General features: G+C 43.8%; 1 protein-coding gene and 1 long non-coding RNA gene across 4 annotated transcripts in view; one reads left to right on the top strand and one right to left on the bottom strand.

The window, feature by feature from the left end:
* PANK1 (pantothenate kinase 1) overlaps positions 1–15,667 on the bottom strand; it is a 159,568-nt gene extending 143,901 nt beyond the window's left edge. The window contains exon 1 of one of the 2 annotated variants that reach the window (XM_069239862.1): positions 15,424–15,667. In XM_069239862.1, coding sequence (XP_069095963.1) covers positions 15,424–15,667 — 244 coding nt within the window. Of the gene's footprint in view, positions 1–14,177; positions 14,334–15,423 lie in introns of those variants that run through there. The other variant, XM_069239863.1, reaches the window with a different exon arrangement.
* On the top strand, positions 15,641–22,078 carry LOC138300463 (uncharacterized). 2 transcript variants are annotated; one of them, XR_011204942.1, is made up of 3 exons: positions 15,641–15,767; positions 16,302–16,404; positions 21,677–22,078. It is a non-coding gene; the product is annotated as an uncharacterized lncRNA (long non-coding RNA). The 2 variants fall into 2 exon arrangements; XR_011204943.1 differs by lacking the exon at positions 15,641–15,767 and adding an exon at positions 15,965–16,042.
* The last annotated feature ends 2,330 nt before the right edge of the window (positions 22,079–24,408 follow it).

The following is a 24,408-nucleotide window of genomic DNA, read 5'->3' on the forward strand; positions in this document are numbered from 1 at the left end:
TTAAGAACCACAGGTTCAAGATTTACAAGTAATACTTCAAATGAAAGGTATTTCAGGTAGGTACTTTAGGAACATTGAATTAGCAAAATAGCATATACAGTTTTCACATAAATGACATATAGCTATTTTAAAACTAGACAGTGCAATTTTCAACAGTTCCTGGGGGAGGTAAGTGTTTGTTAGTTTTTGCAGGTAAGTAAACCACCTATGAGGTTCAAGTTTGGGCCCAAGGTAGCCCACCGTTGGGGGTTCAGAGCAACCCCAAAGTTACCAAACCAGCAGCTCAGGGCCAGTCAGGTGCAGAGGTCAAAGTGGTGCCCAAAACGCATAGGCTTCAATGGAGAAGGGGGTGCCCCGGTTCTAGTCTGCCAGCAGGTAAGTACCCGTGTCTTCGGAGGGCATACCAGGGGGGGTTTTGTAGGGCACCGGGGGGGACAAAAGTTAGCACAAAAAGTTCACCCTCATCGGCACGGGGGCGACCGGGTGCAGTGCACAAACAGGCGTCGGGTTTGCAATAGGAATCAATGGGAGACCAAGGGGTCTCTTCAGCGATGCAGGCAGGCAAGGGGGGGGGCTCCTCTGGGTAACCACCACCTGGGCAAGGGAGAGGGCCACCTGGGGGTCGCTCCTGCACTGGAAGTCGGATCCTTCAGGTCCTGGGGGCTGCGGGTGCAGAGTCTTTACCAGGCGTCGGGTCTTTGAAGCAGGCAGTCGCGGTCAGGGGGAGCCTCGGGATTCCCTCTGCAGGCGCCGCTGTGGGGGCTCAACTCCGGCTACTCACGGTCTCGTAGTCGCCGGGGAGTCCTCCCTGTGGTGTTTGTTCTCCACAAGTCGAGCCGGGGGCGTCGGGTGCAGAGTGCAAAGTCTCACACTTCCGGCGGGAAACGTGTGTTGTTTCAAAGTTGCTTCTTTGTTGCAAAGTTGCAGTCTTTGGTGAACAGAGCCGCTGTCCTCTGGAGTTCTTGGTCCTTCTAGATGCAGGGTAGTCCTCTGAGGCTTCAGAGGTTGCTGGACCCTGTGGAACGCGTCCCTGGAGCAGTGTCTTTAGAAGTGGGGAGACAGGCCGGTAGAGCTGGGGCCAAAGCAGTTGGTGTCTCCGTCTTCTCTGCAGGTTTTCAGCTTAGCAGTCCTTCTTCTTCTTAGGTTGCAGGAATCTGATTTCCTAGGTTCTGGGTGCCCCTAAATACTGAATTTAGGGGTGTGTTTAGGTATGGGGGGTTAGTAGCCAATGGCTACTAGCCCTGAGGGTGGCTACACCCTCTTTGTGCCTCCTCCCTGAGGGGAGGGGGGCACATCCCTAATCCTATTGGGGGAATCCTCCATCTGCAAGATGGAGGATTTCTAAAAGTTAGAGTCAACTCAGCTCAGGACACCTTAGGGGCTGTCCTGACTGGCCAGTGACTCCTCCTTGTTTTTCTCATTATCTCCTCCGGCCTTGCCGCCAAAAGTGGGGCCGTGGCCGGAGGGGGGCGGGCAACTCCACTAGCTGGAGTGCCCTGGGGTGCTGTAACAAAGGGGGTGAGCCTTTGAGGCTCACCGCCAGGTGTTACAGTTCCTGCAGGGGGAGGTGTGAAGCACCTCCAACCAGTACAGGCTTTGTTACTAGCCACAGAGTGACAAAGGCACTCTCCCCATGTGGCCAGCAACATGTCTGGTGTGTGGCAGGCTGCTAAAACCAGTCAGCCTACACGGGTACTCGGTCAAGGTTTCAGGGGGCACCTCTAAGGTGCCCTCTGGGGTGTATGTTACAATAAAATGTACACTGATATCAGTGTTCATTTATTGTGCTGAGAAGTTTGATACCAAACTTCCCAGTTTTCAGTGTAGCCATTATGGTGCTGTGGAGTTCGTGCATGACAGACTCCCAGACCATATACTCTTATGGCTACCCTGCACTTACAATGTCTAAGGTTTTGCTTAGACACTGTAGGGGCATAGTGCTCATGCACTTATGCCCTCGCCTATGGTATAGTGCACCCTGCCTTAGGGCTGTAAGGCCTGCTAGAGGGGTGACTTATCTATACCTGTAGGCAGTGTGAGGTTGGCATGGCACCCTGAGGGGAGTGCCATGTCGACTTAGTCGTTTTGTCCTCACTAGCACACACAAGCTGGCAAGCAGTGTGTCTGTGCTGAGTGAGGGGTCCCCAGGGTGGCATAAGACATGCTGCAGCCCTTAGAGACCTTCCCTGGCATCAGGGCCCTTGGTACCAGGGGTACCAGTTACAAGGGACTTACCTGGATGCCAGGGTGTGCCAATTGTGGAAACAAAAGTACAGGTTAGGGAAAGAACACTGGTGCTGGGGCCTGATTAGCAGGCCTCAGCACACTTTCAAATCAAAACTTAGCATCAGCAAAGGCAAAAAGTCAGGGGGTAAACATGCCAAGCAGGCATTTCCTTACACTATGCAGATGATGTTTTACTAACAATATCTAGCCCGGACTCTTCAGTTAAAACTTTGATTACCCTTTTAAATCAATTCTCGATATTTTCCGGATATAAGCTCAATTGGTCTAAATGTGAAGCCCTGCCAATGAACAATAATACCCCACCAGCTTCACAAGGTAACTTCCCATTTAAATAGAAATCTTCACATATTAAATATCTTAGGATTCTACCTAATACTGGGTTGAAAACTATTATGATGGATAATTTGAATCCTATCATAGATAAACTTAAAAGAGATTTCATAAAACGGTTTCAATTAAATCTATCATTGTGGGGTAGAGTACAGATTATTAAAATGAATACAATTCCAAAATTCAATTACATGTTCAGTATGCTATCACTCCCAATTACTTCTAACTTTTTCAAAAGTACTTCATCTTTGATAACCCGTTTTATTTGGGGAGGAAAAAATCCTTGTATCAGTAGTTCAAAATGACATTCCTCTTCTTTAAAAGGAGGTGTAAGGCTTCCACATTTAGAACATTATTGAATAGCACAACAGCTATCACATTCAACTTATATGATATCCATAAATGATAATACACCCTTATGGGTGAAATTGGAACACTTTTTATTGTAAACTACTACTCCCATGGCTATTTATTATACCAAATGTCTAAAATACTCACAATTCTCAAATCCAATTATTTATTCTTCTCAATTAGCATGGCAAAAAGACCATAAAATTATAAAATGTAATATCTATATTCACTTAGACGCTCCAACTTGGAATAATTCTGCAATTATTTAGAAGGGTAAAGAACGTAATTGGTTTGTCTGGAGAAATCATAAAATTAATACTCTATCGTACCTACCCACACGGAATAACTCTGAAATAATTCTCACAATTGCAAGAGACTAATAAACTTCTTAAATCACAGTTTAACAATTATATTCAGATATCATCCATTCTAAACTGCAAAACGGCCTCGATTATAGATCCTATAACACAATCATCTATTGCTCGTTATATTTATATATGGAAAAATCTCAAAGGCACGTTATCCAGTTTATATTCTTTACTAATCGATATATCTTTTTCAGACGATACATCTGAAACTTTAAAAACATGGTGGTCTACACGACTTCATATTACTTATTCAGATAAAGAACGGGCTAAAGTTCTGGAGAATTATAATCACGGCCTTCGTGATGTAAGGTTAAAATTTAATTACTTTAAAATACTACAACGGTGGCATTGGTCACCTTCAAAACTTTACTCTGCTAAAAACTTGGCCCAAACTCTGATTGTTGGAGATGCCATCAACCTAATTGCGATATTGTACATATTTTATGGGATTGTCCTGAGATTCAGCAATTTTGGATACAAACAACAAACCATTTAGGAAAAATAATACCTAATATTTTGTCTCAATCACCCCGATTGTTTTTATTACACGATACTTGTGGAATGGGGTAGAATTTCTTCACAAAAGTTCAGATGGTTATCTACGGCAATTAGTATGGCAAAAGTTAATATATTACGTTTTTGGAAATCTAATGGTTTACCAACGGTCCAATCTTGGTTGAAGGATATGTTTGAAATTGCACAGTTTGAAAGAGTGATATATAAAACTGAACGATAACTTAAAACAATTTGCTAGTATTTGGGGCTCTTTCTTAAAATAATTGTGTTGTTCTTTTGATTTGATGAGAAATATTTCCTTTTTAGATCTTATTCTCCAAACTATTGTGTACGTTTCGTGTAATTTCAATGGTCGTCATTTTCTTTTTCTTCTTCAATTTTGGTATGTTCTGGGAAAGTATACTGAGACAGAATATTGTTTAAATATTTCTTAATAGTATGTTTTGCAATTTCTTTCTCTTATTATTATTTAATACAGAATGATTATGGAAAGTCTTTATTGGTGAACTTGGTCCTTTTTTATAATATATATTGTATATTTTATACAGTCAATGAACAGTTTATGTTTATAACTGTTTATAAAATTAATAAAGAATTGAAAAGCAAAAAAAAAAAAAAAAAGTAATCTTGTCTGCATCTCTCCTCCTTCAGGTGATAAGAGATATCATGTATTCTTTCTTGTTCATTCTCCACTCATACGTTTATACTCCAGAACTACCCACATAGGGTGCCCCTCTGAATTCCATCGTTCAGTGCTGTCTACCTTTGTTCTTTTTCCAAACTGTTTTTTCTCTGCATTGTGTGCCCCTGGTTCCAACTGTTCTATGGTTGTCCACTTCAAATCCATAGCTGTATGTCCTGATGTGATATACTGTTGTCTTGTTTTGGTTGTAATTCTAACACACCATTAATTACTCCAGTGATCCACTATATGTACCTGGACCTTATGCAATGTCATCCCTATGTACTTCCTACCACAGGGACAACGAATCATGTAGTAAACTGGTAGAATCACAGTTGGTATGTTTCCTCTGTTGCATTCTCTTTGCTTAACCCTAGATCAAGCTCCCTAGTGCCATTTGTGAGATTACATAAACTGCATTTTCAACAGGGATAATGTCCCTGGACTGGTGAAAGTTTCCGCAAGGTACTCATCAGTGTAGGGCCCATTGGTGAATGCTTGTCCTCTATTGTGTGCATTAGTACATCTCTGATGCTGGGTCCCCGGCAATGTGAGAATAGAGGTCTATTCCAATCAATATGCTCTGTATTCATTATACGCCAATTTTGTGTAATCACTTTTTTCACCTGGTTAGACATGGGGTTGTAAGTAGTTACACACAAGATCCCTGGGTCCTGTGTTTCCCGGTCTATATCTTGCAACAAGGCATCCTTTATTCAACACTATATCTGGCAGGAGGAAGCCCCAAGACTCAGCAGTCAAGCTCATGCCAGCACTACAGCTGGAGGACTCCGCCTACCCTGCCTTAAGTTGTACCATATGATGATACACCTTTACCAGATTGCATGCTACTTCAAACCTACTCTGAAAGCTGCTGACTGGCTGATTCTGGGGAATAAAAGGAAACGTCAGGCAAATTTTCCACACTATAAAAGAAGAGCTCAACAGCTTCTGCTTGTACCAACCCTATCCTTCAGGGCAAATTGAATTGTTTCATTCCGCCCGCAGTATAGGTGGAATTTTGTTCACCCCGCATTACTCTTCAACTCAGAGTGCTGCCCAAATTCCGACCATCGCAGAATGGTGGAATTTTTCTCCCACAAGGCTCAAGAAAATCCGAGCTTGTGAGAGTAAACAGGATTTGGCATCCCCAAGTGAGATTTTCTAGTACTAGGGGTTGTGGCCAGAGGCCTGGTTATTTGAGTAAATTTGCTGCTGTTTGAGTAGATGTCTACTCAAGGGGCAGCAAAATCGACTTGACTGGCCACGTCTTGCTACTCAACGCATGGTACCGTTCACACTGATCTCCATTGCTGCTCGTGCTACTGGCGCTACATTGTAGAGCTAGCTGCATATGTGCCCCCCTTTTGGCGGAACTCTGTGAAAGCTCAGTTTTTATGTAACTCCATGAAGTTAAATTCTGCAAGTTCCACCCACCACTAAAATTGAACATCTGAGAGTCGGGACACAGACTTTTTTTTTTTTTTTTTAAACAGATGGGATTCTTCACTATTCTGCCCCTCCTCTGGCACAATACTATCACTTAAGAAGGTACAATGATAACCTGTGCTCTTTGGTCCAGGAAGGGCATTCTGACCTGGGACAACCTAGTTCGTAATGGGCAATTTGTCACTTTGATGGATCTCTAACACCAATTCCATCGGGAGTCAATGCAATTTCTTCAGTATCTACCACTGAAATCTACTTTTCTTCTGGCGCTAGGAGGCAATCCTCAGACTCTTGTCAATTTCATACTGCACAGGTATCTGGCCAAGTGAGAAACACATAATAAGCCTATCTTTGTTCTCCAACAACCCTCATTGATAAAATATACTCGAAATCCACCTTGAGCTTCCTGAACAAACAGAAGCCCCATCTTTATGACTGTCTGAAGGAAACTGACTAAATAGAGATCCTTTATTCAAACAATAAAAATCTGCAGGAAGCAAGGCTGAAATTTATCCATTTTAAGATTACCCATGCCTGGCACTGATCACCCTTAGGAGGGAGTCTGGGATGTTCTCCAAAGCGCTACTGATCTGCATCTACAGCTATCACTTGATCTAGAACTCAGAACATAATGTTGAGTGCATCTTCACTCATCAAAAACGCTGGCTCAACTCCTCCCTGTTGGTGACCACAATTTGTTTTCTGAGACACTGGAAGTCTGCTACACCACTGACTGTAGAGGAATGGATGTCAGCTGTGGCGGATACGGCATCCCATGAGAGGGTGATATATCAACTGAACAATCATATGGACGTTTTTGATTACCTTCACCTCCTAACGATGGAATTTTACAAACTTTTCTGCTAATCCCTGCCACAGCGTATACCATCCTGGGCATACTCTGTACGAAAATGTGAGCATCCAATCTAAACCCAGGCACCATCTTTTCAGAGACAGGCTGAAATAGCTGAACAGACCCAAAGTGTGATGTTTTGCTGCTTGGCTTCCTTTCTCCTCATGACTACCAATGTGTTATTTAATTGCTCAGATTCCACTGATTTCCTTTCCTTAGACACAGGTCGAACATTGTTAGATTGAAACTACTGAAAAAACAAACAGCCAAGAAATACTACACCTTAGCAAGATCTGTACCCTTGGACCGGGTTGAGACCCTCAAGTGGAATATCTGTACTGTGTAGGACCACTTTCTGAATGCTCTTCTTTACGTGCTACTGTACGAGTAAAATGTATGCATTTTAATGTAGTGATGTAGCCATTTATTGTTTATCGTAAAAACTAATAAATATAACTATTTTTAAAAAGTATCAATTTTCCTGCTCATATTTTGGTTGCCACTATGTACATTACAGGCGTGGACAAGGACAACAAGGGCTGAAAAGGGAGGGATTTAAATCTTAAATACTGAACAACAAACTTCAATAAGAATACGTGGTAAAAGAAGAAGCCAACAGTTGGGAGAACAAAAACAAGTTCCGTAAAAAACTTGTTTTTCAAGTTATCAGAAAGAACTGGCAAACCTTGCATTAACTGATCAAGGAGACATAACCTTCGCCCGTGGGCATTGCTGCGCTGCAGAAAAGCAGCAGCTGCAAAAGAGAATGTCACAAGAAAGCTTGTAAAAAGAGCTGCGTTTAAATCGGCCTTCTGAAATGGTGGTTTCTAAAGCCTGTCTCTTAAGCTGCAGGTCTTTTTCCTTCAAGATCATAGCCGAAACTGTTTCCTTTTAAGTAGTTGTGTATGTTCTTCTGAGTGGGGTACAGCACAGACAACTAAAAGGACATCTGAGTTATTAAGAGGAAATGCAAATAATTTTCTTAAGGAGAAATATAATTACAATAACAAGAAGTGGCAAGGGTAAACAGCCAGGCTTGTCCAGTGTGAACAGTCTTATGGAGTGTTAACTGAGGAGAGTTGCCTTCTGCACAAGTGCAGCTAGCAGGGCTGTGAGCCTACGGTGGAAAGGCCCTCACCGGAGACTGGAGAACCTGGTTCTCCTTTGGACAGCTTTGCGTTGGCTGCGTATGCAGTAAGGAACTACTTTGCATACTATCAAATGCCGTATGCAAGGTAAATGACACCTTATTAAGCAACCACAATATAAGGACTCTTAAAAAGGTATATCCCGCTAAAGCCAAGGTGGTGTTAGCAAACAGCTGACTTTCTTATATTTTCTTGAAAAAAATAATAGAACTATTGTTAGGGATTCCACATTTAAACTATAGAAAAAGGCAGAGCTCAAAAGGGATCACGAAATAGAATTGTGCAATGACGAACTGTTACTGATTCTGTGTTTTCGTTGCCCTTATTTACTCAACTGCTCCTCTAAACGAAACTGAATATTCAAGAAAAACACTGTTTTAAAACCCATGCACAATTCCTGCATGGTCCAAATTAAATGACAAAAATACAACGAGCTGCATTGTGGAGTGACTTTGCACAGACTCCCCCCCAGCCCCCCCCCAATTCGTTTCCTCTCTGACACTCTTTAAACCAACACGCATACTGATCCATCAAAAAATAAAATACATCGACTGGATTTATGTTAAACTATAAAAAGAAAAAAGAAAACAATAAATAATTAAATGTGTTGCAATGAGAGGTTAACAACAAGCCATCAACCCGTGACCCCTGACCTACTAATTTCTTCATGGGTCCTTTCGCATGGAACGTGCACTTTAGATCACAGAGGTGTTACAACACTTGAAAAAAATGGGGAAACCAGATTAAAATTCGAGGATGCACTGGCAGAGAAGCACTATTTCTGGCATTGCTTAAATGTAGCTCGGTACGCAACTGTAAACTTCAAGTGCTGTAAGTTCACCTCAGTGATATCACCTGCAGTAGTAAACTGATGCAGAGACTTTGACACTGTTCAAGCTAGAGAGATCAAAAGATAACCACTGAACAACAAAGTTCAAAGAAATGGTTTGCGAAACAAAATCAAAGACAATGACACATTAAAGATACAAACAGATGCGACTACTTCCAGTCTTGGCAAGTAAGCACAGTTACTAAAATGTTCAATTTTTAGGGGAAAATGAAACTTGGGTTGGTCAACTGCAGTTGTCGAATATCCTCGCTTTCTCCTCTTCAACGTTTACCTTTATCAGCTGGCCTCGTGCATCCATTCCTTCAATCAGTTTCACTTTTTACATCTTTTTGATAGGCACAGGTTTTCCTTATAATGGACACCATTTCTCATCTGTACACGGACCTCTTCTCTCGCTGTGGGACACTTATTCCGGGCTCAATTGTGTGTGGGGGGGGGGGGGGGGACGTACTCCCCCACTATTGCAAAGTCTCAGTTTTTTTCTGGCCCAGGTCTGGTGCTCTTTAAATGCGAAGGTTTCAGTCTCGATGTCATCCTTGGCTCTTCAGGTAAATCATTCAGTCAGCTCAGGTTGGCCAAACTCAGACAGCTTAGAAAACTTTTACCTCCGCTACTCTTCCAAACAAAGGTGTTTAAAACACTTACTTTATCTTCTCCAGACTAGGCAATGGCCTCGACGTGCATGCATTCGCTCTCTCCCTAATCTCCACCGTCCAGAAAGTCACTGTCTTCGCCCTCTCAAACTCTGCAAATGTAACCATGCCTCACTTCACGGAGCACACGAATCAGATTCCGACTCCTCTGCACAGTTTTCCATGCATTAAACATAAAAATTATATTTCCTTGCCTGAAATGTCTCCTATCACTCTGCCACGAAAACTTACGGTTCAAGGCCGCCCACCTGTCCTTTCTTACATGCCTCAATAAAACAAGCACCGGCAAAGGCTACCATTTCATACTAAAAGGGGCTGACCCCACTAAAGCAAGAGACTCTAAAATTCAGCATTCTAATAGGAGGGAAAACATTTTCATACTCCCATCGAAACGAATAGCCCCACCTCACCATAGCTATTTGATTTGTTGATCTGTTCGGGCCACCTCAAACAAGATTCTTTCCTAGCCGCATAAATCAACGAAACAGCCTTCTGTCCCATGACATTTATGGTACATTGAAAATAAAATCCATTAACTCAATTGGTTTCCCCATAATATCAGGACTACGGTGTACCTTCACTAACATCACGCCAGGGACGTTCACTAAGACATCTATCATGCCTGGCAGTGCACGGTAATAAGGCACTTCATCTTCCTGTCCACTGGCGTGCAGTACATCTTTGTTACATCCTTGTTAATTTCAAAAACGACTTGAGTAGCAGCAGAGCCCAGTTGATCCGTAGCTACGTGCCCTTTCAACCAGTGTTTAATTTGTAAAACAAATTAAGTGCCAGGGCTATTCTCAGGAGGCTACCGCAGCTTGCACCACCCATTGCCCCGTCAGTGCTGCTAATGACATACCTACATAAACACTAACCACCACACAACTACAAGTCTGATAATTCAGGCTGTTTGAGGCCCCCAGAGCTATAAGAATGGCTTGGGCAGCAGACATGAATTGCTCTTACTGTATAAAGAATAAACAACTGTTGTTGCTCATCTTTCAATTACACAGACTACGCCACAGTGTGGCAGATGTCATAAGTGCCGGTGCTGAGCACCAGAAACCACCGGCTCAAATTAAGCATTGCTTTCAACCCAGTCTTTAATAATTATTTTCCATATTATCTCCCACTGCCGTTGTGCCCTTGCACGATTATATTCACCTCATTTTGCTTAACTATCTAAAATGCCCAATTATCTGCTCTCCACTGGCAGTTCCCTAAATCTAACGCATGTATATCTACTTACGGTTCCAATCACTACTTCCACAGCGATACAGTATGCAAACAACCGCTTCTGTTTAATTCTGCTGTTGCTAGAATTCTGTACTCTGGCCATTTCATCATTTGCTGCAGTTACATGTGTCACCAATGTAATAACAGTACACTACACAGATTCCAATAATATCTACACGGTGATCTACTAACTCACATTTCTTGTCAGTTTAATATTCATCTAACATTCTAAGTGTGAGAAGAAAACCATCCAAATTATCCTCTTCCTCAGCCCTCAATTGCAAACAAGAAAGATATTTGAGCACTCTCCTCCCCTAACGATGCATCAGTGTTAACAACTTACTTTGTCCTCTAAATGCCACCTTCTGCATTTTCAGGATACATCTCAAATCACTCCCTGTTCCAAGTACAAAGAAGGATTGCCCAGGAAGGTGTAAAACTTTTAGCTCAACTGCAACTCTCTGTGTGACAGCAAGACACAATGCTCTTTAACATTTTCACTATTGTACAGCTTTCAAGTGTCCATCACCACATACAGATCTCACCTCCAAGCACATCAAGTCTTGGTCGTTTTACTGCAGATCAGTCCTTCAAACCATTGTGCACATACGGGCTGGATTCATCCAGATAACAAAGTTCATATTCTCCATGTACTTAGCACAAACTGCTGGTGGCCCCTCACCCCAGGAAATGTATGTCATTAGAAACTGGGGGAGGTGGACGACACACATTACCGCCAACATACAGCATTTGTGTGTAACATGCTAAGGAAATTCAGAGCCTTCAGTATATGTCAACATATGCATAGATAGTATGAATCTGCCACAGATTGTCCACTAGCAACCAAAAAGAACAGCATCTCCTCTCATTGCCCCTGAAATGATGAGGATTAATGTCACCACATGCTGACGAAACATGTATTAATTACAAGATTTAACATCTGGGGGATGGATGAAGGCCAGTCTAGACCATCTATCACTATCTACAGAAACTTCTATACCCAACCCTCTGACCTCCTCAGCAACCCATCAACCACAACTACCCACTCATCGCATCGAACAACTAAGCACACTGACAACAACCATGGTGATGAACTCCATCCACTCAGGGGCACGCACCGATCCATGCCCTCATTGACTCTTCAACCTCAGAAGCACAGAGATCAGCCACCAACTCACCGCTGTCCTCAACGCCTCCTTTACTACAGCCACCTTTCCTAATGCATGGAAAAATGCTGCGGTGAGACCCCTCCTCAAGAAACCCATGGCAGCCCTCAGCAAGTTCCAGAACTACTGTCCCAACTCCCTCCTCCCGTTCCCCACCAAAGCCCTAGAGAAGGCCTTCAACCTCCAACTCACCGATCATCTGGAAAGAAACTAACTGCTGGACCCATCCCAATTAGGCTTCAGAATCAATCACAGCACCAAAACCGTCCTGATTACCACAACAGACGACATCCAAGCCCTACCTGACAGAGGAGAATCAGCCGCCCACATCTTCCTGGGCCTCTCCACAGCATTCAACACCGTCACCCAACACACACTAATCAATCAACTACACCAGATTGAAATCACCGACGATGCACTCGGATGGTTGGCATCATTTCTCACAGGACACACACACAGAGTTTGCCTCCCTCCCTTCACCTCACAACTAAGCACACCATCTGTGGAGTGCCCTAAGGCTCATTCCTCAGCCCAACACTTCAACATCTACATATGGCACCACTCACAGACATTTTCAGATCCCACCAGAACAATGTAATCTCCTAAGCTGATGACACACAGCTCATCCTCTCCCTCTCAGAGGACCCCACATCGGCAAAGACCAACTTCTACAACTGCATGACGAACGTTGTAACATGGATGAAAAACAACTGCTTGAAACTCAACAGAGACAAAACAGAAGTTTGGATCTTCAGCAGATACACCACCCTTTGGAACAACTCCAGGTGGCCAGCACAGCTAGGACCAACCCCCACACCTGCAACCTCTGTATCACCCTGGACAGTGACCTCTCCATGAAACGGCAGGTCAACGCCATCTCCTCAGCCTGCTTCCATAAAATCCACATGCCTCACTAAATTTTCAGATGGCTCCCCATCAGCACTAAGAAAACTGTGACGTAGGCCCTTATCGCCAGCTGGCTTGACTACGGTTAAGCACTCTATAGATGTACCACCACTGAACTCATGCAAAGACTCCAGACAACCAAGAACACAGCAGCCAGACTGATCCTCAACCTGCCCACGAGAACACACATCACCCAGCACCTAAAAGATCTCTACTGGCTCCCTGTCCAGAAGAGATGCCATTTCAAGCTCTATAATCATGCTTACAAAGCCCTTCACAACCAAGGACCAACCTGCCTGACTTTCCACCTACCGACCAGAAACCTCCACTCTGCACACCTTGTCCTTGCTCAGACACCACACATCCACTTCGGCAGATGCACCTTTGCAAATCTTGCTGCCAAAGCCTGAAACATCCTTCCACCCTCGCTGAACCACTTCAGAAAAGGACTCAAGGCCTAGCTCTTCGAATGATACCCGCAGCACAGCCCCTGATACCCCAGGGTGATTAGCCACGCCACGCAAGTACGTCTTGATTGATTGATTGATTGATTACCATTTCAAAACACGTTCTAGGAATAAAAACGATTTTACAATAATACACTAGCAAGAAAGCAACACTGCCTGCCCAACTACTCTACCCCTTGACAAAATATTGTAGGCCCCAAAATACTGTACACCAAAACACACGGTGCAAGAATTAGACAAGCCCATACAACAACCGTGCAGTTAATGCATTCGAGCGTCCATGTATGTAATTCAATTTCTACAGAAGCCATGACGGTTTCAAAATATTTCTTCTGACAGTAATGTCAGTGTGTTAATTCAAAGCAAGCTATAAGTGGGTATTAGTCAAGTGTCTCAATTGTCCTTAACTCACTCTTCTTCTGAGGAACTTTAAACACAGAAGAGGTAGTGTGTGACAACTGCAGCTGTAAATCAACTTCACATTTCACAATCTATAGGGCTCGAGAGCACCATTAAAAAGTACTATGTGCGTTGCATGAACATTTAGCACACACGGGCTGGTGCGAACGTCATCAAGCAAAGTTAAGCAAGCACTCCATTCCTCTACAAATACGAAAACAAAAGTGTGTCCAGTCACTAAAACACAGCGATTTGTATTCAAGAGTTCCGCAGTAAAAAAAAGTCGAAATTCCATTAACGTTGCTCTTTTAAACAGTAATCACAAAAAAAGTTAACTCTTCGAGTCCACGTCAAAATGCTGCATCCAGCACCAACAACAGTGCACTTGTTAATATGGGACATTGTTGCCAATCACGAGACTTTGCAATTGAACGAAACTTGCGAGAGGCTCCTGTAGCAATTGTAGATAACGGGGAAAACACAAAGTCTGGTACATACAATTTAAAAATATGAAATCGCCTCCTAAAATGCGCAGAATAGGTTTCTTACTTACAATGCTCTTTCGAGTGAATTAGCTTCATGGTACCCGCTACGCCTACAATGTATTACGAGAAGTGTGTGAGTATCCCGCGGAAGTGGTGCGCGTAGGCCAGGGTAGCTGTGAAATCTTTTCTCAATAATTTACATTTCCGTGCTTGTGCACTCTGCGAACTGCAGACACGGCCAAGCTCGTGTGGACCGTATTTACAATCACAGCACAGGTGCCGGTATCCATGCTCTCTGGGTCGCCATTGGCTGGCTGCTGGCCAACCTACATGGCATCAGTGGGCGTATGCGCGCAGCACGCGCTTTCATTGGCTGAGACGCATGGTGTTCCATGGACGCTGATTTTTAGGCTATCAGGCTCCAGTGAGCGCACCGTGGACCAATAGGCGCAGCTCGAGCAAGCAAAAAAAATAAATAATAAATAACCATGACTAGAAAATGTTTTTGTTGTAGGTCAAAAGACGCAAACAGAGCTTTTATGTGAACAAATGCCTGCAAAACAAGCTGGCCACCGGGGAGTTCATTGCTCCTGCAGTGAAATAGCTCGACATCAATTGCAATACTAGATACATATCTGCAACTACGCGATGAATTACGAAATACGTAAACATAGATGATATTCGAACTACGGATACTGGATGAAACACCGTTGCTGAGAGGCACCTGAATTTATTAGACCGCCATATCCACATTATCAGATGACTTATCTATAAATGTCCATGCATTTAAACCCGCAACGGTATATTTTCAATGAAGCATGACAATCACTGTCTACTGCACTGTTATGTACACACATAGCAGGGTCTCAAAAGACAATCGCCAGATCTCCAGTGCTGAGCCTTGCATCATACTCAGCGTAGAGCTGCTGCAGTGCGGACAGTCTGCACCTGTGCGCGCACCATTGCACCACCTCATTTACCAAGAAAGCCGACACCGCCATTTGGTTCAATGACCAAGGATGCCTGTTTCTTAAAATACTTGCAGAATGAAAGTAGAATAATACCGAATGAACTCTGATCCCGAGAACTCATACTGGTCTCAAAGATAATAAAGTATTAGCTTCAAAGGAAGGCTCGGGAAGTAGTGGCACAAAATTAAAGACCGGTTTAGAAGGGTGTCAGGCATGGAAGCAGTTGGAGAGCACTGTAGCTGGACGGCTGCACAGTGAAAGCACTGAATGCAGCAGAATGAAGGCGGTGACTGAAAGAGTGAGTCTGAGGGTGCAGACTGCAGGGAGACAGAAAGATACTTACGTGGTCGGTTTTTCCTGGCGGAGTCTAGCCTCCTACGGAGTCTGCACTTCTTGGCCGGGGAATCGTGGCTCTGCGTGGGGTGCTGAGAGTCCCCCACGCTCCCAGAGCTCCGCCTGAGGCGCTGGTGCTGCTGCTGAACTGGTTCGGTCGGGGCGCAGAAGCCGTTCACCAACTGCTGCCCATTAGTGCAGGAGGAACTCGGCACCGTACTTCGGCCCGGGGGCTCCTCTGCACCGTCCCCCATTGCAGCAGCAACCGTCAAGATCAGGTCTACACCAGGATCCACCGCCTACGTCCCTAAGGAAGGGTTACCCCACCTAAATAAGGGGTAGCTGGGGACCCAGGTAAAAGTTGCGAGATACACGCTAGCAGCAGCAGGCAAAGAGCCCTTGCTCTGTGCTCCGAGGTCACCCTCGGTCATTGCTAGACTCCTGGATGCCTTCCCTGCAGTTCGCAGCCAGTGCAGGCGTCAGGAGTGAACGCAGACACAGGCGGGGCGCGAGTGACGGGACTTCCGGTGGACATTTTAGAAAGGAGCTCCTTTAACTGCGTTTCAACGGAATTATTAATTCGAGAAAAAGGAAATTAGTCTGTACAGATACTATTGTTTAATGCCTATGTATGTTTAACACATTGTCAATTGGGCTTGTAATTGCTGTTATTATTAGTCCTTAGCGCTTAACTTACTTTAGTACACAATTTACAAGTGGAATAGATTTTTTATTAATCTTATTTACAAACGGATTTTGTTTTCGAATTGAATTCTCGTTATATTGCATATACTTTGTTACAAGACAGCTAGAGAGGGCGCCAAAGGGCTGATACGTTTCCTAGTTCACTTGTAATTACCTTGTCTTTCTTTTGTTTCCATGCCGTAGTTTTCTTTGGCTGTTCGAACGATGGGCAGAAGATGACATCAGATGTCTGCATTCCTTGATTCAGTGGCAAGGATGAGGCTGAGTACATGCATACACTTTCTCGGTGAGGCTGCTATGTATTTTAGAGTAATATCGATTGGATTCGTAATTATAGGCATTGTCGTGCAGGTGCATTTTCCAAACACTTTTTTCACTGTTTTACTACTTCTGTAATTCAGAGTGGCACAGACATATTTTGCACCCTTCCATATCACGGAAACGTAGCTGCTAAGGTTTCATCTTGCCTATGCGCGTAATGACAATGTTTCTGTGAAATGCTTATGTGTGACACTTTAATTTTGTTTGTGTAATGAGGTACTTTACAATAATGATCCACTTCTGTGCCGAATTATCATCTAGGACAGGGGCTTAGCTATCATTGGTGCTGCAGGTGCAGTGGTACAGGCCCACTGAACCCTAATTTTATGGCAAGACCAGGGGCTCATCTTATGCATTTTCTTTTCTTGTTTATTAAATAGCAGCAGTCAAGAAAAAACAACTCCCAGAAGGCCAAAGGAAAACGGGCCAATGGGAGACAAACAGTAGTTCGAAGAGTCCACCAATCACAGGGCATCAAACCCCTAAATACGTATCTTGACTGTGAACAGCCCTCTTTTCTGTCTGCTCGCAGTCAAGATAAGTATTTCACATCTCTGCTCGTTCTTCTTTATTTATATAGTTCATTGTTGAGGTGTTGCTTTATTGTATTGCACGTTTTGTGAGCGCGTAACGTTGCTCCTGCTGCCCATTTATTTCTAGTCTGCTTGTAGCCACATATTTCCACTTCAGCGCGTCTCCTCTTCCCTCACCAGCATTCTAAACTGCAGTTTCTCACAGCGCAACTTCATTTTGTGTCAGCGCTTGTCAGAAACGGCAGTTTGGTGCTCATTCTTCGTGTTTTGGGACATTGCTCCATACCTGCTTCCTTCCTCGTCCCGTCTTCGTGTATCTCTGCCAGGTTCTGCCTTTTTCTCCGCCCATAGGTGGAGCCAAGTTAGTTTTCTACTACAATTAAAGGGACATTAACCCTTTCTAATATTTCTTTATTTTAATACCTGATTAATTCATTTTTTAATGGAAATGGAGGGCCCTTTGATTAAGAATAGCTTGGAGGAGGATGAATAAATTAATGAACAGCTGAGTGATTTCATTCAATGTTCTGTAGAGCAAGCTGTGTCAACTAAACATTTGGAAAATTCTATATTAAGCTTGGTTTCCAAGACAATTATGGCCAAATCTGCGGGGGAAAGCAGAAAACGCCCTATTTCAAAAAGTGTTTCTAAAAAGGCGTTGGTTAGTGAGGTTACCTCACAAAAGGCAGAGGACGCGGCTCCTCACAAGGCTCCTTCTAAGGAGGGTTCTAATGTTTTACATTCTAAATCGTCTCTTAAGTGCAGAAAAAATCCAAGCATATTACTGCGCCTATTGTGATTTCCAGTATTTTAGATACTGATGATGATGGTACAGATTCCGTCTCTGAGGCAAACAATTCAGATGATGACGACTCTGTATTTTCTCCTCCTCCAAAGAAAGCAAAGATGATGGCGCAAGAGGCTAGCCAACCTCCAGTAATTTCGGATGCGGAAGGGATTCCTATGTTCAACCCAAGTGATATTCATCACCCTAATTCTACAGAATGGTTCCCTGCAGATCATGTGGGTGATTATGTGGCATCTAGACTACGCACATCCTCGGATAAACAAACCACAGCCAAACTCCGTTCTGAATGCCCTCGCTCTTCTTTATCATCCAAGTTTACATCCACCCCAGCTATTGACCCTTCCCTCATTACCTTTTTTACCAAGTTCGGTAAAGATCCACACAAAGGCGTGGACAAAGCCTGGTCCACTTGCCAGGATAAGGTTCTGGATGTAGTGGGTCCTCTCACCCGCATTTTTGATTTGGCCGAAGCGGCCCATCTGGACAATTGTCCCATTGATCCAGTGGATTTATCTCTATGGGTTCAGAGATCCTTTTGTCTACTAGGCAATGCAATGCTGCAATTACCCATGAACGAAGGAAAGGCCTCCTTCTTAAATTGGATCCAAAGTTGGTCAATCTGGCTGTGTCAGACCCAGGTATCAAGGCGAAAGGGCTCCTTTTTGGGGATTCCTTCATCAAGGAATTGAGCAAATATGTTTCAACCTTTGCCTCCTTGGACACGGCCCAGCAGTTGCTCAAGAAGATGTTTCACAGTCAGGTTTTTGCCAGGGCCGACAGAGACAGGAACCGCTTTTCCGGCCGCTCATACAACAACCAGGGTTCCAGTGGTGCCTTCAATGCCTCCTACCAGGAGTACAGACCGCAATTTTATCCACAAAGAGGGCGCGGTTTCCACAACAAAGGCAGCCGAGCTTCCAGACTTGCAGCCCAAACCGGTAAGTCTTTCTTCTGGTCTTCCTAATCTTTTGTTGTTCCTTCCAAAATGGCAGTCAATAACATCTGATCCATGGGTTATAAACACTGTTCAAGGTTACAATATCGAGCTCAACTTGGAGCCTATTCAGACTCATTTTCCTCAGACTCCCAAGTTTTCCCAGGAGATGACGTTGGCGATATCAGCGGAAATCCAGGCCTTATTTCAGAAACACGCCATCCTCCCCTGTCAGCCAGACCCCTCAGGCTTCTTCAGTTCTATTTTTCTGGTCCAGAACAAGAACAAAAAGATGCGCCCAGTTATCAATCTAAAAATATTTCAACCAATTTGTGGTTTACCGTCACTTCAAAATGGAGACTATTCTCCATCTCAGGGACTCTCTTCTTCAGGGCGATTGGATGGTTCGTTTGGATCTCCAGGACGCCTACCTGTCAGTTCCTATGCATCCAGATTCAAGGAAATTCCTACAATTTGAATGGATAAATCAATTTTATCCTTTTTCTTCCCTACCTTTCGGCCTCTCTTCAGCTCCCTGGTGTTTCACAAAACTCATGAGGCTGGTCGTGGCTTTCCTCAGGGCACAGGGTATCAGACTGATCATTTATTTAGACGATATCCTCATTATGTACCAAAATCGTACTTTCCTTCAATCTCATCTTAACTTGACATCCACCCTTCTCACCGATCTGGGTTTCCTCATAAACAACGAAAAATCTTCTCTTGTTCCAGTCCAACGCATAGAGTTTCTAGGGTTCCTCGTAGATTTGGTGTCAGCTACTCTTCTTCTTCCCCCGCAAAGGTAAAGTCTATAAAGTCTGAAATTATTCACACCCTACGCAAATCCCTTATATCCCTCAGATTGTTAGCAAGGATTGTAAGCCTTCTTTCTTCTTCCATCCAGGTCATTTTTCCGGGTCCTCTTCACTACAGAGCCCTTCAAAGACTCAAAATACATCATCTTTAAAGGGGTCTCGCTTATACAGACAACGTGGTTTTAGATCACGATTCACGCGCAGAACTTCAATGGTGGATAGACCTTTTAGACACCTGGAACGAGCAGGACCATATTTGCGTCAGTCCCAGATCTAGTATTAGAATCTGATGCAAGCCTCTCCGGGTTGGGGAGCCCGGTGTGGTACAACCTCGACTGGGGGTACAAGGTCTCTTCAAGAGTCACGATTGCACATCAACTGTTTAGAGATGCTTGCCGGCTCTTTTGTGGTCAAAAGTCTGGCAAGAGATCGAGTATGTTGTTCAGTTCTTCTCAGAATGGACAACATTTCAGCGGTCAGATATATCAACCGTCTGGGAGGCACAAGATCCAAACCTTTTGCGGAACTATCGAAAGGGTTTTGGGAGTTTTGTCTTCAAAGAAAAATCGCAGTCCAAGCGGAATACATCCCAGGCAGTCTCAATACCATAGCGGACTGGCATTCTCGTTTTCTCCAAGACTCCAGTGACTGGAAACTTCATCCCTAAATTTTCCGGGCTATTTCACGCAAATGGGGCCATTCCAAATAGACCTTTTTGCGTCACGTCTCAACACTCAGTTACCCTAATTCTTCAGTTGGCGCCCGGATCCGTTAGCTCTAGCCTTTGATGCTTTCTCTCAGGATTGGTCAGCATCCCTGAACTACGCCTTCCCCCCTTTCATTATGATAAACTGGCTATTGGCGCACATCAGACGTCAACAAGCAGTAGTAGTCCTCATAGCTCCTTTCTGGCAATCCTAAGTGTGGTTCCTTCTCTTCTAGAGTTGGCAGTAGACTCCCCTTTTCTCCGTCCCTCCTTTCCGGACCTTCTCACCAACCCCTTCGGTCTTTCTCACAATTTGATTCTAGACAACCTTCTCTCCCTTTCAGCATGGAAATTGTCGGGGATTCCCAACCAGTCCTTGCGATTTCGGCAGAAGCTTCAGGCCTCATTGAACATTCCTGGGCACAAAAAAGGCCTATAGCTCAGCCTTGTCCCTATGGCATAGCCGGTGCATGGGAAAAAATATCAATTCCCTTTCAGCAGATATAACTTTCACAGTTAATTTCCTTGCAGCTGAAGCTAGTAAAGGTAAGTCATACCGTACGATTAATCTGTACAGATCGGCGATTTCTTCCTATCACCCTTACATCAATGGTAAGCCTGTTGGGAAACATCCTCTGGTTTGTCGACTATTGAAGGGAGTAAAGTTTTCTAATCCTCCTTTACTCAAATACAGTTCATTATGGGATGTCAATGTTGTGTTTAATCTGTTTTTGTCTTGGCCTGACAATGATATGCTTCCATTGAAAAAATTATCTGCAAAGTTGGCTATGTTACTATGTTTAGTTTCTTTAAGTGTCTTTCAGATGTTAGAGCTCTTGATATCACTGCTCGTCATTTTACCCCTTCCGGGGTTTTATTTAATATTTATAGATGTACGAAAACTAATTTGTCATCAGTATTTTATCTTACTTTCCTGACCATCCTAAACTTTGTGTAGGTCAATGTTTAAAAATATATGAACAACAAACAGCCGATTTGAGATCTTCTTTTGCTTCCCAACTCCTTATTTCCTTAAAAAAACCTTTCAAACCAGTTTCTTCTCCAACCCTAGCCCGCTGGGTTAAATGGATTATGTCCTTAGCTGGTATTGACACTTCTACTTTTGACGCCCATTCCGCAAGAGGTGCTATGGCTTCCAAAGCTTTTTGGGCTGGTTCCCATTTAGAGGACATTCTCAAATCGGCTGATTGGTCTAACGACAATGTGTTTAAAGTGTTTTATTGCAAACCGGTACATCATGTTGCTTTAGATGTTATTAATTTGCTTTAAACTTGCATAATATGAGCCTCCAGTCTTGCAATAAAATGTAGACTTTCCTAGTAATTTATGATGGAAAGACTTAATTTTATTAATGACACGGAGGCAAGTATTATCCCGCCTCAACAATTAATGCTATGATTGTTTTTTCCCTCCCTTCCAGCATCAACTACTCCTTCACAACCTTCATCATGATCACCATCCTTCAGCGGATCATCATTACTCATCTCCATTGGTTTCTCTTCTTCAACAACACCATCTCCATTCAGATGCCATCCTTTCCCCGTCCGAGATCCGGTTATTGAACTTTTGTCAGGACTTTCTGTCTTTTGTCATGCTTTTTGCATCATTTGTTCTATCGTCCCTTTGTTTAATACTGTTTGACCCTCGCACAAGAAAAGAGGGCTGTTCACAGTCAAGATACGTATTTAGGGGTTTGATGCCCTGTGATTGGTGGATTCTTTGAACTACTGTTTGTCTCCCATTGGCCCGTTTTCCTTTGGCCTTCTGGGACTTGTTGTTTTTTCTTCACTGCTGCTATTTAATAAACAAGAAAAAAAAAAAGGAATAATACTCGCCTCCGTGTCATTAATAAAATAAATTACTGGGAAAATCTATATTATTAAAGTATATTACTATGCAAATTGAGGGGGCAATTTCCTTATTTGCTTGCTTGCACCAGGGTCCATAGCATCCTGGCTACGGCACAAGTCTAGGAGTGTGGAAACAGCTACAAAGCTCTTCAAGTGCTTATTCAATGTGAGACACCTACCTGCCTTTATTGAGATAAATGCCCTGAAACATTAGTGGGTGCACGGGAAGACAGGATGCAGTGCTGGCCAGAGCAGAGGGAGGAATGCAACACACAATAACTGAACAGATAAGGAGGTGCACTGCAGTCAAAGTATTGGTTAGCATACGAGAGCAGAAGGTGCGCCACAGTTTAAATCAGAGGGAAGTTTGAGCAAAAGTAAAGAGTGCATTTCTTATCCTCACATGGTGTCCAGTACCCTGCACAAGTTCATTGAACAACAGAGCAAAGGAAGTGAATATGAAATCAAAGGGAGGAGTGCTTACTAAAAGGTTCATGCTGCATGCTCTGACAGTTTGACCAATCTGTTGCTAACTCAGACAGTAAAACTTACGTGATTACTTAAAGTTCTAACTCCGCAACCACATATCACTGCTGAGATGATGCAACGCTGCAGAACTGCAAACTTTGTAACAAAGCTCTCTTTAGAAGGCCGGCAACCTTTTAGCTACGAGTTCTGTGAAGGGATGAAGGGAAGGATGCAGCACACCCAAGTGAACCTAATAACCATGGGAACCATGACCGCTGCTCGACCCAGGATGGGCTCTCTGACTGTGGCACTCAACAGCTTTTGCACAGGTCGAGTTGCGCGGGGCCACATTAACTAAGCAGAGCACCCCAAGCCCTTTCAGAGCTAGTAATTTATGCATTATTTTGAATACTGGTGTGATGATGCAGGGCAAAGCATTATTTTGCTTCACCCTTACCTGCGATGTGTGGTACTTGGCAGGGCTGCAGAAAGGTTTTGTAATTCATGTACAAATGTGAAAATAGATTGAGTAATCTTTGCTGAACATATACAACAGTTTTTCGCTGATATATCAATTTACACATGCCATTGTTATTTAAAAAGCAAACCAATTTCCTTGAACAACCTGTAGCATCTTGATGTTATGTGCAGTAGAATTCTCATGATTCTGAGTGAACTATGAACAGGAAGTACATAATGTACGCGGCGGTGTTAAGGTATGGTTAACAGAAAGTATGATGTAATGCACAGTGTGTTAGTGTATTCTGAGGGATAAAGTAATGTCTGACCTCAGCTCCCGTGTGGCGTAATTCATTTGCATGCTCCAGGGCTGGGGAAGACACTACAACTGGTGATGAGTAGAAGATAGATGCCCAAAAAAGATAAGACTGCTCTCCCTGAGAGTCTGCAACAATATGGCAATCGGCTTGTGTGTGCCACTTGTGCCCAGAATTGATATAGAGTTGTCTGCGACTTGCACATGTGGAGTCAAAGCCCTGCTTTAGCCCCTACACCGCCGCAGAAGAGATCCAGGACATTACAGAGGAACACATTCAAAACACCTGCCAAAACCACTAATGAGGGGGTCGATATAAAATACGATTAGTCAGATGAAGCAATAAATAGCAATCAGATCAGCAGGGTACGAAAAACAAAATACTTACAGTAAAGGGCGTTTGAAGGATATGGTGTGGAATACTCCAGCAATGAACCTTGTTTGCAGAAGTTGTCGGTGACACCCTGCACGGCGAAAGCTGTCTGAACAGCATGTGCCCTCAATGGCGACAGAAGGGAGTGCGAATTACAATGCAGCCATGTTCCTGAAGCCACCACTGCCTTTTGATACTTCTAAGAAGCAAAACATTGGTGTTCAGGCCGACCGCCATGGAGAGCGGGTTAGATACATCTGCCACGCAAGGCCAATTGCAAACAGTACCTTGCTTCAGGGATGCGTCAACGTCAAGGAGCTATGCGAGGAGCAATTTGAGGAACAGCGATGTTGAAAAGTCATGGTCGATCCTGGCAAGTTAGGCGATGCACCAGTTCCGAGATGAGCAATTGGAGATTCATAGTCGGTGAACCCCTTAGATGTAGAAGATAGATCTTCATCGAGCCGTGCAGCCACCAATGCGAGGTCCTCGAAGCAGCGTCAGGAGTGATGCGTTGGAGTCGGAGGGAGATGCGTCAGTTCTGACTAGTGCAGTGGCAGCAATGCGTGGATTTTAAGCAGAGACAGCCATGAAACCCACTTCTAAGGGCCCAGGACTGGTTTGGCACTACTTGGCAGGGCAGGACTCATAATGGGCAGAGTCCAAAGGCTGTAGCAGGGTTGGAG

Source organism: Pleurodeles waltl, chromosome 6, assembly GCF_031143425.1.
Source record: "Pleurodeles waltl isolate 20211129_DDA chromosome 6, aPleWal1.hap1.20221129, whole genome shotgun sequence".
NCBI classification, from domain to species: domain Eukaryota; kingdom Metazoa; phylum Chordata; class Amphibia; order Caudata; family Salamandridae; genus Pleurodeles; species Pleurodeles waltl.